At 37.4% G+C, this 17,952-nt stretch overlaps 2 protein-coding genes and 2 non-coding genes across 8 annotated transcripts; all 4 read right to left on the bottom strand.

Annotated features, from left to right (window-relative positions):
- Nucleotides 1–428: 428 nt before the first annotated feature.
- Nucleotides 429–10,210, bottom strand: slc25a3b (solute carrier family 25 member 3b). 2 transcript variants are annotated; one of them, XM_039662015.2, is made up of 8 exons: nucleotides 10,071–10,210; nucleotides 9,659–9,808; nucleotides 8,473–8,597; nucleotides 6,694–6,873; nucleotides 4,448–4,629; nucleotides 3,944–4,116; nucleotides 2,705–2,815; nucleotides 429–893 (listed from the first exon to the last, which is right to left on the bottom strand). In XM_039662015.2, the coding sequence occupies exons 2-8, from the start codon at nucleotides 9,792–9,794 to the stop codon at nucleotides 733–735; spliced, it is 1,068 nt and encodes a 355-aa protein (XP_039517949.1). In that variant the 5' UTR covers nucleotides 9,795–9,808; nucleotides 10,071–10,210; the 3' UTR covers nucleotides 429–732. The 2 variants fall into 2 exon arrangements, with proteins under 2 accessions (XP_039517949.1, XP_039517948.1); XM_039662014.2 differs by lacking the exon at nucleotides 8,473–8,597 and adding an exon at nucleotides 8,220–8,347.
- On the bottom strand, nucleotides 975–1,204 carry LOC120472505 (small nucleolar RNA SNORA53). Its single transcript, XR_005621051.2, has one exon. It is a non-coding gene; the product is annotated as a small nucleolar RNA SNORA53 (small nucleolar RNA).
- LOC120472504 (small nucleolar RNA SNORA53) lies at nucleotides 4,190–4,419 on the bottom strand. Its single transcript, XR_005621050.2, has one exon. It is a non-coding gene; the product is annotated as a small nucleolar RNA SNORA53 (small nucleolar RNA).
- A 708-nt stretch (nucleotides 10,211–10,918) lies between the features above and the next one.
- tmpob (thymopoietin b) lies at nucleotides 10,919–16,941 on the bottom strand. Of its 4 annotated transcripts, none has more exons than XM_089127626.1 (6): nucleotides 16,298–16,941; nucleotides 15,218–15,335; nucleotides 14,930–15,101; nucleotides 14,227–14,332; nucleotides 14,012–14,115; nucleotides 10,919–12,946 (listed from the first exon to the last, which is right to left on the bottom strand). In XM_089127626.1, exons 1-6 carry the CDS (start codon nucleotides 16,535–16,537, stop codon nucleotides 12,595–12,597), a joined length of 1,092 nt encoding a protein of 363 aa, XP_088983752.1. In that variant the 5' UTR covers nucleotides 16,538–16,941; the 3' UTR covers nucleotides 10,919–12,594. The 4 variants fall into 4 exon arrangements, with proteins under 4 accessions (XP_088983752.1, XP_039518203.1, XP_039518205.1 ...); XM_039662269.2 differs by having other exon boundaries at nucleotides 14,012–14,118; nucleotides 14,227–14,330; nucleotides 14,925–15,101; nucleotides 16,298–16,940; XM_039662271.2 differs by having other exon boundaries at nucleotides 14,227–14,330; nucleotides 14,925–15,101; nucleotides 16,298–16,940.
- Between the last annotated feature and the right edge of the window lie 1,011 nt (nucleotides 16,942–17,952).

Below are 17,952 nucleotides of genomic sequence, written 5' to 3'. Positions count from 1 at the left end.
TATTATTGAATAAGCTTTCAAAAACTTGTGAAATACTGCAGTAAAGGGTTTTTTCAGCATGTTCTTTAATACCATATATATATATATATAAATAATAAAACTCAAGCTACTCTGTTAATGACTAAATAAAAATAACACAGTAAATCTATTCACACTACAAACTAGTTATCATAAATTAAAAGATAATTAGCAATCTGCAACACCAACCTGAATGATTTTCTACAGCTAAAATGACTGACACCACTCTTACAGTATAATGCAACCCTTTTAGTGCACAACTAAACCACAGCGCCCCTACCGGCCGTAGACAGTTACTGCAGCATGTGTGCTGAGTTACTGTAACACCATGACATCTTACAATTACAAATAACAGCAAAAACACTAAATGTGCAACCACAAAGAATTAGAAAAACAATCCTCAGAGAAACTAACGACAACTCAAATTTATTGATTGAACATAACGTGAAACAAAGGGAGACAGCACTTCATGTGTATAATATCCAGGTAGCTCTTTATTGTACTACTGACATTACAAATGTCAGAGGTTAAAACCAGACGGCATTCATTCAGGTCGCAACCATTTTTATATAGACTATTTAGACACGGAACTGCCGTGGAGGAGAGCGTCTCCCCTTGATTGTGATGTTGGGGTGAGTGGGGCTCAGGACAGGCTTAAATATAGAAAACAGGAGGTGTGCAGCTGTCGGAGGGGAAGGTGTGCGGGATCTCTGTCTACTCTGTGAGTCCGAGCTTCTTCTTCAGGGACTCGGGCATCTCGGGGGGAGGAGGGCGGGGCAGGCGGAAGTAGACCTTGACGGAGTCATAGATGAACCACTGCAGGGCCGTCAGGGTACCGATCATGATGATACGGGCCACCAGACCCTTCCACACACCTGAAAAACAACACACACAAGCGGATGAGAATTTAAAAGTCAGTTTGGTAATGCGATGTTGGAATTGCTTGATTTGAAGAGTTTGTCTGCTCTCCAGCGGTTCTGCCCTGGTGTTTTCCTGAGACGGTTCAGGGCAGAGAGGATGCTGGGTAAGCAGGTAGACTGATCTCACACGCCAATGACTCAAGCACCTCCAACTGTACAGCGGTAAAGCTGCCGGGAGCCGCCGGCCCGATCCTGCTGATCCCAGAGAGAGAGAGAGCAGAACCGGACCGGGGAAACTCCCCAGAGGTGGATCTAAGGAGCGTGTTGATCTGGGGTGTGTTTCCTGAAAGCATCGCAACTACAGTCTCAAGTCCCGTCGTTTTCAGAATAGTTCAACGGGTCGGGGTTTCCTGGAAACATCGTTTCAACAAACATTCGCAATCGAAAAGTTGTGTTCGCATGATATGAGGACTCAAATGCTTATCTTGAGCAAAACAAGCAAGCTGACGTTCAGTACAATCTATATCTTTTATTTAGGATACATACAAACGTGTTTTGAAGAGTGCGCGTGTGTGAACGAGCTCTAGTGCGTAAGAACTAGGGCTGGGTATTGAGACCAATTTCACAATTCGATTTCGATTCACAAGCTTGCAATTCGATTCGATTCAATAGATTATTGTGGATATCAGTTACAATAAATGGCAAATTTTCTCAAGGGAATCAAATCTCTTAACTAATGCTGTAAACTATGGGAGTCTAGTTGTAGCTTCATTAGCCTAATATGAAGGTAATAATTAACTGTTTTGTAGCTATACAAACACTTAAATTACACTTTTATTTATTTTTATAATAAGAAGATTATATGAAATATAAACATTTAAATGCTGAACTTGCCAGATTTATTCAAATATGCATTAAATATTGAAGAACATTAAGATTATAATGCACATGTAATATGGTGTATATATTTAGCAAAATGCTCCTCTCTAGAGTTATTTTTTCTAGCTGACTAACGAGTTTATGTGGGTTTTCTGAGGTAAATATGACGATACATTGATTACAAGCTGTTTAACTGACGTCTTTCCACGGTTAAAACGCTGATTGAGTGAATCAATGTGACATGATCCGGATTTCAATAAGTTGTCCTCTATCTTTAACACACTTTCATGTTTATTTGGCGCTGTGACTGGTATTATTAAGCCGGAAGAGAGATCAGCGCTGCTGCTTCTCTTGATCTCACGCCACAGCGACAAAACACTATTTATGTTTTTGAATTTCTAAAGAAAATGGACGTAATTTGAAAATTGAGACTTTGTTTCATATCAATAGTAACAAAGGACAAAGATTATTGCGATTTTTTGGATGCGCGCAGCCGCGATACAATGTCCCATTCATTCAAATGAAACAGGATGACTAATCGATTCAAGAATCGATATCGGTTCGTAAAAATGAGAATCGATTAATATCGAGAAATCTATATTTATTACCCAGCCCTAAGAACGAGTCTATGATTGAATCTGTAAATAAAGCAAAATAACTGAGAAAAATTTGAAATATTCCTCAGATCTCATGTCTGTAATTTATAACAAAACATTTCATTAATTCAATCTCAAACGGTTTCATTACAAGTAGTTATTACTCCAACACCTGTGTGACATCATTAACCAACATGGTTAAAGGACCAGTTTGCCACGACAATATGGTTTCGGGACGCACTAGTTGATTTCTTCATCTAAAGCAGCGAGTTACGGCATGTTCGGGAAACACACTCCAGGTTGTACAAGAAAGAAAATGTGTAAAACACAACGGATTGAGAAGAGTCTCACCTTTAGGGCCCAGCTTCTTGAGCACTTGAGCGGCTGTGCTTCCCTTCTCTTTGTTCAACACGGACACGACCGAGTCAGCGGGGTGAGACACGATAGCACAGAACACACCAGCTACAGGACACAAGAGGAACATGAGTCACGTCTGCATTTACACATCTCTCAGCTGCATTAATAATGCACAGTTAACTTCTTAAATGTGCTTTAATATTTTTTGCTTTAATACATTTACATTAATAAGAAATTAATGGAAATATACAAATTAATATGGGTATTAGAATAATAATAATAAAAACTACAATTATTAAATAAAAAAAATAATAAAATATTATTAAAGTAATTTAATAGAAAAAAAATAATAGAAATACAAATTAAGGCAATAGAATAAAATTAATATAAAACTAGAATGAAATGGGTTTCATGAAATTACAAAGAATTAGATTATTATAGAAATTAATAGACATTAAGGACATATAATATAGCATAAAAATGAACAAATTTAGTATTAAATAGGGCTGTGCAAAAATTAATTGCAATTTATCGCATCCAAAATAAAAGTCTGTGTTTACATAATATATTTGTGTGTGCTGTATATAATTATTTTGTATATATATATATATATATATATATAAACACACACACATGCATGTATGTATTTAAGAAAATGTGTTATTCATATATAACATATTTATATAATATAGATCATGTATTTATATATATATACATATACAGAATTTAAGCACAAATAATTCTTAAATATATACATGCATGCATAGGTATTTATATACACAAAATAATTACATACAGCACACACAAATATATTATGTAAACACAGACTTTTATTTTGGATGCGATTAATCGCAATTAATTTTTGCACAGCCCTAGTATCAAACAGAATAAAATAAATTTACAATAATAAAATGTATAATAAATTAAAATTTAAAAAAAAAAAAAAACCCAGTAATAAATCATATACATCAATTATAATATATACTTCAAATGATAATTTAGAAGAATATTTATTTAAAATGTAAATAATGATAAAATGAGCAAATTTAAAATGGTAAACCATTTACAATACGGTTCCCTTTGTTAACATAACTAGCTAATATTTTTCAACATTTACGAATACATTATTAAAAATCAAAAGTTGCATCTGTTACTATCATTTAATAGATTTAACAGCTTTAATAAACAATCTAACAAATGTTTTGCTCATTGTAAAGTGTTATCAATCCTTACCGATGTACCCGGCCGTGAACGTGACGATCAGTTGTTCGCCTTTGGAGCACTCGCTGCGGGGTTTGGGCACCACGTACTTGTAGAGCAGCTCGACGGTGCGCTCGAAGCAGGCGAACTTCATCATGGTGTACGGGATCTGCCTCATCCACAGAGGAACCACACCTTTGTAGAACCTGCCAGAACATTCACACCACTCATTACCTCCCCGAAGAGCCAACGAATGGGCTTGCTGGGTTATTTAAAGAGTTTGTCTGCTCTCCAGCGGTTCTGCCCTGGTGTTTTCCTGAGTAGGTTCAGGGCAGAGAGGATGCTGGGTAAGCAGGTAGACTGATCTCACACGCCAATGACTCAAGCACCTCCAACTGTACAGCGGTAAAGCTGCCGGGAGCCGCCGGCCCGATCCTGCTGATCCCAGAGAGAGAGAGAGCAGAACCGGACCGGGGAAACTCCCCAGAGGTGGATCTAAGGAGCGTGTTGAGCGGGTTTATAGTGTGGGATACTCACGCCCAGAGCCCTTCCTCGGCGTACATCTTGGGGGCACATTCCCTCAGGGTGTTGGCATAGCCAGGCTGAGTCTGGATACGCACTTTACACGCCTCCATAGGGGCCAGAGCCATATCTGCGAAGAACTCAGCGCTGGCAGAAGCAGCCAGATACAGCGAGGTTCTCCACAAGTACGAGTTTTCCTGCGAGAGGACCGGAGGAACACATGAGCATCGGCTAACACACTTTATAATCTCACGATTCAATTCAATAACGGATAACTGTGGTACGTATCAGGTGCAGTACATGAAGATGCAAAAGCCTCTTAGTGCCATTTGAAATTTTCTTCTTTAATGATGATTTTTATCAAACTTGTATATTTAAGTTCAGTAATTTCACTTAAATGGCAATGATAATAACCTATTAATTGTTATTTAAGTGAAATTACTGAACTTAAATATACAAGCTTGATAAAAAAATCATCATTATTCATTAAAGAAGAAAATTTCAAATGGCATTTAGAGGCTTTTGCATCTGAACTCTTCATATATACCAACTTAAAAATTAACTGATTTCTATCTCAGATAGGGGTATTACTTTATTTTATTTTTACTCTTAACTGTTTTTATTTATATTGATGGCATTTACTGAATGAGCCACTGTTCGTCCTACTGTTATTGTACTTCTAAATTGTTTCAATTATTTACTGTATTTTATTTTATTATTTACTGTATTTTATTTTTATTATAATGATTTTTTTTATTCTAAACTGTTTTAATTATTCTGATTTCTTTTGATTATTTTAATTTCTTCCATGTAAAGCACTTTGAATTGCCACTGTGTATGAAATGTGCTATATAAATAAACTTGCCTTGAGCTTACATAATGTGCGTGTACTTATTTTGTATATATATAAACACACACACGCATGCATGTATTTAAGAAATATTTGCACGTATATACATTTATACAAAATTTATATTAAATATAAATCTTAATATTTTATATATTAATAACAAATTGTTCTTAAATATATACATGCATGTGTGAATTTTTATATTCAAAATAATTACACCGCACACAGACATATATTATGTAAACGCACTCTTATTTTGGATGCGATTAATCATTGTCCAGCCCTAATTTAAACAAAAGACTGGTAAAATAAGAATAAAATGAATATGCAATAGTGCATTTATCATGCAAAATGCTTTTCTAGCTGACTAACACTGACGCTATATTGATTGAATTTCATGATAAAATTGAGAGAATTTGAAAGCCGAGACTGTTTCATATCAGAAGTAACAAAGCTTTGTTCATTCATCGACTGAAAACGAGAAATCAATATTTTTAACCCAGCCACAGCTTCTAAAATGTTCATTTGGTTATTGCCATGCTTAATTTTGAGAATGGCTACATGGAATATAGGTTCAAATTCATAAAAGGTAATTTACTATAGGGATGGGCAACGATTAATCGCATCCAAAATAAAAATTTGTGTTTACATAATATATGCGTGTGCAGTGTGTATAATTAATTTGTATATATAAATACCCACACATGCATGTATATATTTATGAAAAATGTGTTATTAATATATCAAATATTTATATATAATATTAATTGTGAATAAATATACATAAAATATATACATGCACATATTTCTTAAATATATACATGCATGTGTGGGTATTTATATATACAAATTAATTATACACACCACACACACATATATTATGCAAACACAAACTTTCATTTTGGATGCGATTAATCGCGATTAATCGTTGCCCATCCCTAAAACACTTATTAGCCATCTAAACAAATATTTCAAATGAATACAAACTTGGGCGATGCAATTAATTACTTAATTTTTAAACTAATTCATTTTAGTTTTTCAACAATTACAAAAACACTCAAAATTATCGCCTAACCTTAAAAGCCAAAACCCTTCCCCTAAATAAAATTACAAATAATTTGTCAGAATTTTAGTTAATCATTTTTAAATGGTTCATAGATTTAAAATGTATTTATTTATTGATCCAAGGCCAAAATGTTGGTAAAAAGCTGCTGTTGTTTTTTTTTTTTTACCAACACAACACACCACGACCCCACTGAAGCTTTGTTCACCCTTAAGATAGCTGAACATCTTAGAGTAATTCATCGATTCATTCATATTTTCTCAATGGAGGAATGGGTTTCTGGGAATATAGCCTTTGATGTAACACTGACAGCATGATCTATACATGCGTTTTCATAATCCATCTCACCTCTCCTAGCAGGTCACCGTACCAGATCTTGAACACCTCGTAAAAGCCGAACTTGCAGAGCCCCTGCATGGAGTATCCGATGAAGGTGGGCGCCCAACCCTTGGCCAACCCACGCATGCCGTCCTCTCTGATGGTGACGGAGAACCCATTGAAGATGCTCTTGTATTTAGCAGGATCCACCTAAACGAGGCATTCGGTGTTATTACAATAAGAGTCAGAAACACCAACACAGGAACTTCACCAGGAACCGGCTGGTTATGAAGGAACACAGTTAATGGTTTCACTTCAAAAATGGTATTTACATGCTGGAACAAGATTCATAAATCAAAAAATAAACCAAAATGTTACTTGGATAACATCAGTGGCAGAGCGTCACAGATCAATTTAGAGAAATAGATAACTTAGAAATGGTAATTTTGTTCCAAAATGGCATTTTTTCCCCCATGAAATTCAAAAGATCATAAGTTTTCCATATATTTCATGGAAAAGAGCGGATTGAACATCCTGGGGTGTGTTTCCGAAAAAACATAGTTGCTAACCTGCTGTGACCAACAAAGCAGTGTTAAATTCGTTGACGAAAATCATTCGTCAACGACATTTTTTCACAGACGAAAACGAGACGATAACTAAATAAAAAATAGTTTTGAATGACAAAAACTACGACGAAAATCTATAGACATTTTCGTCAACGAATAAAAACTAGACGAAAATGTGAGTCTCGAAAATGCGATCTCGATCCGTGTCCTTAATATTGATCAAGCAACAAAAGAAAAAGAGAAAAGCATTCACCGTTTGTTAATAGCTTTATATAATAAGGATTAATTACATTTCATTAATACAAATAAATATGTCTGTCTGAAAGAAAAAAGAATGATGTATGCAAGTAGTTATAAAGAATGCATAAATCATTCATTGAAAACACAAAAGGAAAAGTGGTTTTATTTCTTTTCAAGATATTTTAGTTAAAGTTAAATCTGTATTGCATGTTCAAACTTTTAAATCATTCATATTAACAGGTTAATAGATGTTTTCTTCAGGAGTATATGGGTTCGTACATTTTTGATCATTTCTAAATTAATGCATTACAATTTAACTAAACCCATTATATTTTAGTCGAGTAAATTTACTGCAGATTTAGTCAACTAAAATCATATTGAATTTCGTCAACTAAAACAATTCAGATGACTAAAATAAGACTAAAACTAAATGGCATTTTATTCAAAAGACTAAGACTAAATCAAAATTTGCTGACAAAATTAACACTGCAACAAAGTTGCATGCTAAGTTAGCAACTAAGGTTTTGGGAAACGCACCCATGCATAGTATAAGAAAACATGGCGTCTTTCATATCATATTTTAAACCGTTTCTGCAGAATGATATTGCACATCCAATTAAAAAAAATCTCAATCACAAATAATACGATTTTGTTAGCTGGTTAACCAAATCACGTCAAAAGTGTTAGTGACCCCTTCGCCACGGATGCCATCTCATTCATTTGATGAAGGGGATGGAGGTGAGTACAGACCTGGAGACGGCACTTCACCAAGTCGAGGGGCACGACAGCCGTGTGTGTAATACCACAGCTCAAGATGCCCCCAAACCCGCAGAGGGCGTAGTATTTCGACGAGCCGAACTCGCAGCTATCGCCCGTCTCTGTGACGTGGGGGAACAACACACACACACACATGCTCATGCGTCACAACACTTAACATGCTGATGAAGGGTTGCATTGGGGTCACATGGACACACTCGGGCGACTCCGGCTAACACACACGGACCTGCATTCGGCACTTGACCAGGTCGAGGGGCACTACAGCCGTGTGTGTGGTGCCACAGCTGAGGATTCCTCCGAAGCCACAGAGGACAAAGTATTTCTGTGAGCCGAACTCACAGCTGTCTTCCTCTGAGGAGAAACACGGGATCACATTCATCTACACAAAGTCTGAGACGTTTGTTTGGGGGTTAGTGGAAAACCGCCACGCTGGACTTTAAAGCGTTACCTTTCACCTGCTATCAGACCAAGTGACATGAGCTAGCCCTGAGGTAGGCCTAGAGAGCCGCTGTCCTGCAGAGTTTGGCTCCAACAGTGAAAAAAAACCTCTCCTGCCTATAGCAATCCTGAAGACATTGATTAGCTAGTTCAGGTGTGTTTGATTAGGGTTTGAACTAAATCCTGCACTAGGACCAAACCCTGAGCTAGCCTATGCCAAGGGGGTTTTAATCTTTTAGGGTGTTTACACTGTAATTCGGTTCGGCCAACAACTTAGCGTTCACACTGGAATACAAAACTACACTAACCTACAAACTCAAATTATGGGCAAGATACTAAACGATACACGATCCCGGACTTGGACGTGTTCCTCAGAGTGAAGGCCAATCAGAACGCGCCTTGCTGAGAGCTGGAGCCAATCAGATCGCCCGTCATTGATAATAGCGGTACACACACAGGTCATGTGCAGAATAGGACGCTTTAACTAAAGAACATCATGTCCAGTGACCGGCTCAATACCATTTTAACATTTGTCATATCAACCCGACTCATTAAAATGTAAAAACGTCCTCCGAAAGCTTTGATACGCGTTCTCCATCTTTGTCCTTCATTGCCCTCCATGAACGCAACAAGGCCAGAAACACACAGCAAGCTGCAACTTTGAGTCACACTAAATAAACTACACAATCTACAAATGCAGTAACTAAAGCATTTAAAGGGAACTTCCTAATAATCTAAATTCTAAACTACAGCTGGATCTAAGTTAGTCATCACAGTGCTAACTAACTTTAGTATTCTAACCTTTTATTCAACGTTCATATTTCCCATTCTGATCCATTTCAAGCATTAATACAATAATAAACAGAGAAGTATGATGGGTTATGCGGTCTATCATACTTCAACCCCCCTTGGACCCATTTAAAAACAATTTTAAGAATTAAAAATAGTTTTTTTGTGCTCTCCGAGGGTCTTACCGGCCACTGCGGCTGCCGCGAGCCTGCGCTTCTGTACGGGACTGTCGGTTTCGGGCTCGGCGGTTTTCTGCAGTGTGAACAACGGGGCGCTGAAGGGGTTCCCCCGGGCCAGTTGGGTTAGTGAGGTCGGATACATGTCTGATGGTGGACCTGAATAAAGAACAAACATTGGTTAGGCAGTGAACACAGCTAATGTGTCCATTAAACGAGTCATCATTTGTCCTCTCATCATGTGGTTCTATGGAGAGGTCAACGGCCCTGCGCTCTTGAGGAAGACGTTGAGATGAGAATAACACTAAACTAAATCATTTAACACGTTACGAAGTATGTATCTGAAGAAAGTGTGAGACGACGGTTTAATATGTGTGTGAAAACCAAGAAAAATGTGTTGTTAAGTGGGAAAAACTCTTACTTTAGTGAAGTTGTCGCAAAATGGCGCCTCCGTCCTCTCCTCTACCGGTGCGCATAGAGACCGAGCGGTGAGTGAGAGCGGCGAAAGACTGAAGCGGAAAACGGAAGTGATGCGTCACTGCAAGCCACGCCTACTACTTTACAAACCCCACTATGGGGAAGTCTTGACTAGTGATTATTCATATTTTTTGTACGTATCAATATTTGTACATAGCAATATTAGTAAACAATGAGCTAGGAGCAATGCCAGTGATAAAAGAAAATCATTTTACATTCATTCAAATTATTTTGTTTTTAATTTACTATATAGTCTGCGTACTGTGTAGGATATGATAAAATACAATTAATTTTCCTTTACATTTTACTTTTTGTTTTGAGTAGTCTATGGCCTTTTTAAATCTTTTTTCCCCGCTAATGAAACACCAAAATCAGACCGCCAATCAGACAGGCCAACCGGATAACGTCACATTACGTAATTAATATTCATGAGCCAAGCCTTCGCCATAGTAGATTCGCACGACCAGACAGGTCAAAAAAGAGGGGCGGGGCTTTCCTTACGCAAGAGATTCCTTTCATCTCAAAGTCACCGTCTGATGTCTTTCTACTGTGTGCGAGACATATTTATGTACATTCTTCTTGTACAGCAGCAAAATATATTTTGAACATGTATATAAGAAAAATGATCGATTATAAAGGTTTGCTAGTTCCTGTGTGCAATGATGAAAAAGGTCAAATCTCCTGTAAAAATGGAAACATTCCTGAATACTATTGTTGGCATGTCATGTGTGTGTGTGTGTGTGTCAGTCACTGAACTGACCTTGCTGTAAATACACAATGAAGGGTCACCTCTGGGATCTCAATGGTTTCCTTTTATTTCACAACAGATTTGTATTGAATCAAGGATAAATATTCAAATCATTCCATATGCCCAGTTTTCCACAAATAGCTGCCTAAATACAAAGTGCAAATTGGACTTGTATACCATTCACTGCATTTGACACAGCAGTACAAAACTAAGATGTTAGTCAATGGTTAGTGGAGTCGGTATATGTACATTTATTTAAAAGTAACCCACTGCATTTTAAAAAAAGTTTTTAACTTTAGAGAAGACGTTAGAAAAATATTGCAGTTAAAACGTGATTAAATTGAGTAGCAAAATATAAAAACAAACCCCTGCAAATTAAGATGCATCACAAATGTAGCCTATTGTTTCGAATGAAATGAATTTATACTTAGTACTTTGTTTTTAAAAATCACAGTTAAGAAATGAATTCAGTTTAGATGAATCACAGACGTCTGATTACAGTCAATAGCAGGCAAGTGTCGGCGGACTCATTATGGGTTTTAATATCGGCTACAGTGCCACATCACATTATGAAAACATCACAAACACATTTAACAAACCACCATTACCTATAAAAAAAATAAAACGGCCTCTTACCAGAAATGAAGCGTTATTTACTACACAAGACTTTCATATAAGATCACATTTTCTTTCAAGCTCTGGATAAAAAACAAATATCAATCTAAAAGGTCTAGTTCTAAAACCAGACATTATCTGAGCTGGTAGTGCCATTAGCTTGAACATTTCAGTGCTACAAGTCATTTAAACAAAAGCTACGGGATGAAGCTCACGAAAACCGTCAAACATACCGAATATCAAAGTCATATTTCACCACAAAAGCAACAATTATTCAAAATATTTTCAATCAAGCACATTCCACCCGATTTTCATTTCTGTAAAGTCGAAAATAATAATAATGTAACTAAATGTAATGCATGAAATGTTAATTTTAAGTAACCGCACAGTAGATGTACTTCAACTGAATTCAATTCATGCCAATTATAAGTAAAAAAAGTTATGTGCCCATAAATTATTATATTATAATATGTTCATGTTCCGCAATTACAGTAACACAAATTGTAATTTTTTTACCTAATGGTAATAAGAAGTGTTTTTTCATTCATTTCGCAACATGAATATCGATATCTTTTTTTATTTGTGGTGAAATATGACCTAGAAATGTCCTTGTGAGATTCACCCCACTATGCAAGAACACAATTTTCTCACTCTGGTCTCATTAGCAACAGATTCAGTCACGCTAAAAATAAACCTCACCAGGTTTATTCAGGAAAACGTAGATTTTTTTTAGCTTGAGGCTTTCCCTTCGAACCGTGATGTGTGTGTGAAACCGAATTATGCTTGTGTTGGCCGCGTCTTGGCACTTGAACGAACCGAAACTCTCGATGTGTGATTCTGAACGGCGAATGATTCACTGCTAGCGATCGTGAATGAACACTACACTTCGAATGCTACAAAAACCGTAAAATCCCAAAGCAAGATTAAAACACACAGAGTTTAAAGACTACTTGAAACACGAGTCTATTCAGATGTGACTGCTAGGTCAAGCTGAAATTACCAGAATCCCCCCCTCCCCAAACCCTGCCGATGCGTTGCTCCTTAAATGACTAGAAAATCAGTCTGACGGTAATGCATGCTGAAGCGTCTCGGCTTGATCTGCCGCTCACTTGCTGTCGCCGCCTCCTGATTGGTAATCCAGATTCATGTAATTGATGATGGGTGTGATCAGATTGTTCTGGACATAGAGCTGGCAGGAGTCGATCTGATCGGCGGTGACGTTCTGGAAGGCGTAGTACAGAGACGCAGCCAGTGCGATGAACACCAGAAGCTTCAGCCAGACAGCGAACCAGCGGCGAGGAGCGGGACGAGCGGCGGGAGCTGCACTGCGGACGTCTGTGACGGAGGATTTAGTCGCGGTGTAAGTGTTCTGCTGAAGGAGCGACTCCTCGGACCAGAGGTTCAGCGGCTTCACCGGACGCCCGGCCGCACCGTGGATCGGCCTCCGACATGTGGCCCTGATCGGACAGATGTGGGTTCAATTAATTATATACATATAAATAAACAAATAAACACGTCACATACAATCAAACATGTCAGGGGTATACAGAAACAAAGATTCATTTATTTTTTGGTAAATCATAAAACAGTTGGACAATGTGTATCAGTGTTATTTTAGTATCAATGAGATACTATTATAGATTATTAATATCAGTTTTTCATTGTCATATTTTGTATTAATGTCAATTGTAGTTAATTTAGTTAGTTTTGTTGTGCTTTTATGTCATTTTTAATAGTTTTGGGCTTTTTTTGATTGTTTTTTTATATATATAGTTTTTTTTAAATACTAAGTTTCAATTCAGTTTTAGTTTTGTTAACATTTTATTTTTAAGGTGACGTAATTACTATAGTAATAACAGTAAAATAAGCATAATTACAAGTAGAGCCTGACCGATAAAGGATTTTGAAGGCCGATACCGATACAAATATTTTGGGGTTTTAAAATCCGATATATCGGCCGATATTTTGTTTATTTTTTTTAAGCTGGACATGATAGTCACAAATTTTGTCATGCTTATTTGAGTTTAGAGAACTGATGGGGATGTTCTTTTAATTGGTATTCAAGCAATGTATGTCTCGTAAACAACTCAACGAGTGTTGCCAACAGGAACGGTGTAGAGTGCCCTCTGGTGGACAAACTATACAACTCCAACAATCATGACATGGTTCAAGCGTGTTTTGTCCGTTTTTATTTTATTTTTGAAATATTCATTTATCGGTCATTATAACTGCCGATACCGATAGTTTGGAAAATGCCTAATATCGGCCGATAATATCGGTCTGGCTCTAATTACAAGTAACCAACACTAAACCCAACCCTAAGCGAAGCGTAACTCTATGGTAAGTACATGTAGTTAATTAATATTACTTGAGTATTGTATTATTTAACAATACTAAATAATAAAGTGTTTAAAAAAATCCCTTTTAAAATAAATAAAAATAAGAAATGTTGCCTTGGCAACTAGATGAAATAAAATGTTTCAGTTTCAGTTCACAAACATTTGTGAATAAAAAACACTCACATTATTCCGGTTGGTGTAGCGGGTTCATTGGGGAAGATTTCCTTCAGTATATCTCCTCCGTCCACGGACGCTTCCTCAGTGGCCGACGCCGTCTCCTCCACAACCTGCTAAATAGAAGAAAACTCTAATGGTAAGAGACTTTGCACCATAAACCGAGGCCTGATGACCCTATGGTGATGCTAACTGTATTTTTCCTGTGCAAGTGCAGGCTGTACTTTAGAGCGCTGTCGGCTGCTGGTCCTGGTGGTGACCGGGGTCTTTCCTCTGCTCCGGACGGGCTTCGTCACTACAGGAACCGGCTCAGGTACAGGATCAATTTCTGACAATCAAATGCAGAGCAAAATTGGTGAAAAGAAGACTTAATATGACCATAAATATTTAACTTTAAGTGTTCAATTGCCACAACTAAATGTTTATGTTTGATAAAGTGCTTTGTAAAATAAATAACAGCACACCTCTCCTTGACAAGCAACATCATTTAAGCTGGTTAATAGATGACTTAAAGCTCACGACTTATAACACAGCATATGCCCATATTTTTGGCAGATATACAGTTGGATGCACTAGTTGGCGAATATCAAAGCCAGCCTGCAGATTTTGGTCAGTCAGAGTTGACAGATTTCACTGAAAATAGCAGACTCTAGATTTGTAGGTTCAGACTCTGATTCAATCCAGTTGATGAGATCAAACATGTTTGATATTTTGAGCCGAACACATTTTGGTCACGCAACGAGACGCATATTTCTGCCTTATGTGTTCTGAATGACTTCAAAGTGTGTTACACCGTGTCCTAACCAGACGTGACCCGATAAGATTCCAGCCAATCAGAACAGGGTGTGGGCAGATTCAGAGTAATTATTTAATGCATGCAGACTGGATGTTTGGCTACTTGACTCGATTATCCCTGCTTTACCTTCTTCTTTGTCGCTGTACTGATCTTCAGCTGAATGCGTGTTGCCGTTCTGGTTTCCGTCTGCTTTGATGGTGATGGCCTCTGGGATCGCGGTCTCGGGTTCAGGAAGGATATTCTCCAGCGGCGGATGCTCCAGGAACTGCTGGAGTTTCTTCTCGTACACCTTACGTGTAGTTGCTGAGATGCAGAACCAGACAAATGAGAATACAATGCAAACCTACACGTATATAGGACATTCATATTGGGCGATTATTCACAAACACGATGAGGCTGTGGAAAACCTTAATACTAACCAACAATTGGTCCTGTATTGACTCCATACTTTAGAAGCTGAACCTTCAACTCTTCATCAGTCAATCCCAAAGAGTCGTTCTCCTCAGCCCGAACTCTGTCTGTCTTTCTTGTGGCTTTCTGGAGGTTAAGGAAAATATTAATATCATACGATTATTGAAAATGAAATAACAATTATTATTAAAGGAGTAGTTCACTTTAAAAAAAACTTTTGCTGATAATTTACTCACCCCCGTGTCATCCAAGATGTCCATGTCTTTCTTTCTTCAGTCGAAAAGAAATTAAGGTTTTTGATGAAAACATTCCAGGATTTTCTCCATATAATGGACTTCAATGGGGTCCAAACGGTTCAAGGTCCAAATGAGAGTTTCAGTGCAGCTTCAAAGGGCTTTAAACGACACCAGACGATGAATAAGGGTCTTATCATTTAAAAAAATAAATAAAAAAGTTTAGGATTTATAAGCTCAAATGCTCGCCTTGCTCTGTTCTGTGATGCGCGTTCGTGACTCTCCTGTTCGAACTCGTTCATCAAAACAAACGAATCTTTTTTCGAGTCATGATTCGTGTGAAGACCCTTATTCATCGTCTGGTGTCGTTTAAAGCCCTTTGAAGCTGCACTGAAACTTTCATTTGGACCTTGAACCGTTTGGTCCCCATTGAAGTGCATTATATGGAGAAAATCCTGGAATGTTTTCATCAAAAACCTTAATTTCTTTTCGACTGAAGAAAGAAAGACATGGACATCTTGGATGACATGGGGGTAGAGTATATTATCAGCAAAAGTTTTTTTTTTTTTTTTTTAAGTGAACTACTCCTTTAACATGTTTTATTTTGGTAGACTACTGTGAAATGGTTATTGGGTCAAAAAGCAATTACAAATATATGTGAAATAACGTTATTTGAATGAGACAAATAAAATATTTTATGGTGAAAACCAGCATAATTATTAGCATGATCATAATTTTAATTATAGATAGGATTATAATAATTGTCTCAAATATAATGATTCCCATCTGCTCCAGCATCATAATTATGCACAAGCATGCTTTTGATTGTCATAAGACTAATGTTTGAACTCTCACCCTCCCCGAGCGGCTCCTGTCGGACACCACTGGCGCTGTCATCTCCTCATCACTGGAGAAAGTGTCCTGAGCGGGAGGAGAGAGGCTCTTCTTGTTGAGCACGGTCAGGTTCTTCAGATACAGCTGAACATAGACGTCTTTCTTGCTGTCAGCGCTCGGTAGAGGAACATTATTGGCCAGTAACTCACTCTTCAGTTTCTCTTTAGTGAGCAGCGCCGGATCCTCGTGAAATTGCGCCATGCTTTTTATCTTTACCAGAGTACAGTATGAAAAACGGGTTTGACTTTGACAAAATGCAAGTATAATTACTTATTTTCCTGTTTTAAAGGTGCAGTGGCAACTTGTGTAAGCCCCGAACGAGAATAAATGAAAGTAAAAGATGCCTCGCGCTGAGAACCGTCAAACCGGCTCGCGCCTTCCGTTTGAATGTCCTCCTTGGGGTTTTACGACAAACACAGCTGTCTGTTACATCCAAAAAATGATTTTTTTGGAAGTTTGAACATCGAATCTTGTGGATAAATAAAGACAAAACTGCTAAAATGCGCAAATAAGCGGTTTTGCGAAGGCGGGTAAAAGTAGAAATAGCTCGACGGCTATCGTGCGCGCGCGTCTCGGAACTGGCGCATTAGATCAAAGCTCAACCCTCATTGGTCGAATGGGTTAAGTAAAGCGTTCTCTCATTGGTCGGCGCGGAAGAGTGACAGACGCTGGTCCAAAACAAAGAGGCCGACACAGAGCGACAGCTGCAGCATATGGTGTCCGTCTGCAACATACACTTGAATTTACAGCAGGTTTCTTTAAAATAAAATGTGTTAACTCGGTTGAAAGGCATGTAAAAAATAAGACGGGAACATTATTACGAGTTTAGTTCAACAGAAAAAGTAGGTGGGGATTTTGACAGGGTAGTATTTCATAATAAAAGACTAATACAAAGTGGGGGAGGGGTATCTTAAAAAATACCATGGCGCATGAATATGGTCATTAGGTTCAGATTTACTGTTCAAAAAAAAATTATGGCATTTGTAAGCATGGAAGAGTGTAAACCATATAAAACCTACAGTATTGTGCTTCTAAGACCTGAAAATTTTCTAAATGATAAATTGCTTAAATGTTTTGCTTCTACAAGTGTTTTGCTTCCTCTGTTTGATACTCTTTTAGCTATAAAAAGGGCTTTTAGTAGTTTTTCTGAGAAATCTTTAATGATTTTAACTGAACACCATTGTGTTTGTTACATTTTCCCTTAAAACATTCAAACGTTAGACTAAAAACGTACATGGTTAGACTAAATCATTCTATGTAGGAAGATTAACTCAATATAGAGGAATTACAGCATAGCATCCTACCTAAAGATGGCAGCATAAGCCTTATTAGACCAGGCTCTACAGTAACAGGACAGACACATAAGGTCAAATGAACCGTATTTAGCAGCAAATCCGGTACAAATCTGGTCTTGTGGTATGTATGACACACATGGAGAAGTACTAAGTATACAGCACTGTATGGTAAACACAGATGAAATGCACATGTGAAGCCAGCAATAGTGTTAAGTCTAAAATCTTAAGGCAAGATGAAATCAAAAAGTGATTTGCTTTCTTATAATGCATGCTCCTGCGAACACTGCACATTAATATCATAAAGAAATAATATTCCTTTTC

The sequence above is a fragment of the Pimephales promelas genome, chromosome 25 (assembly GCF_988280905.1).
Source record: "Pimephales promelas chromosome 25, fPimPro1.hap1.1, whole genome shotgun sequence".
NCBI lineage: Eukaryota > Metazoa > Chordata > Actinopteri > Cypriniformes > Leuciscidae > Pimephales > Pimephales promelas.
Note: the sequence above shows the minus strand (reverse complement) of the source record. Positions and strands in the feature narration are given on the sequence as shown.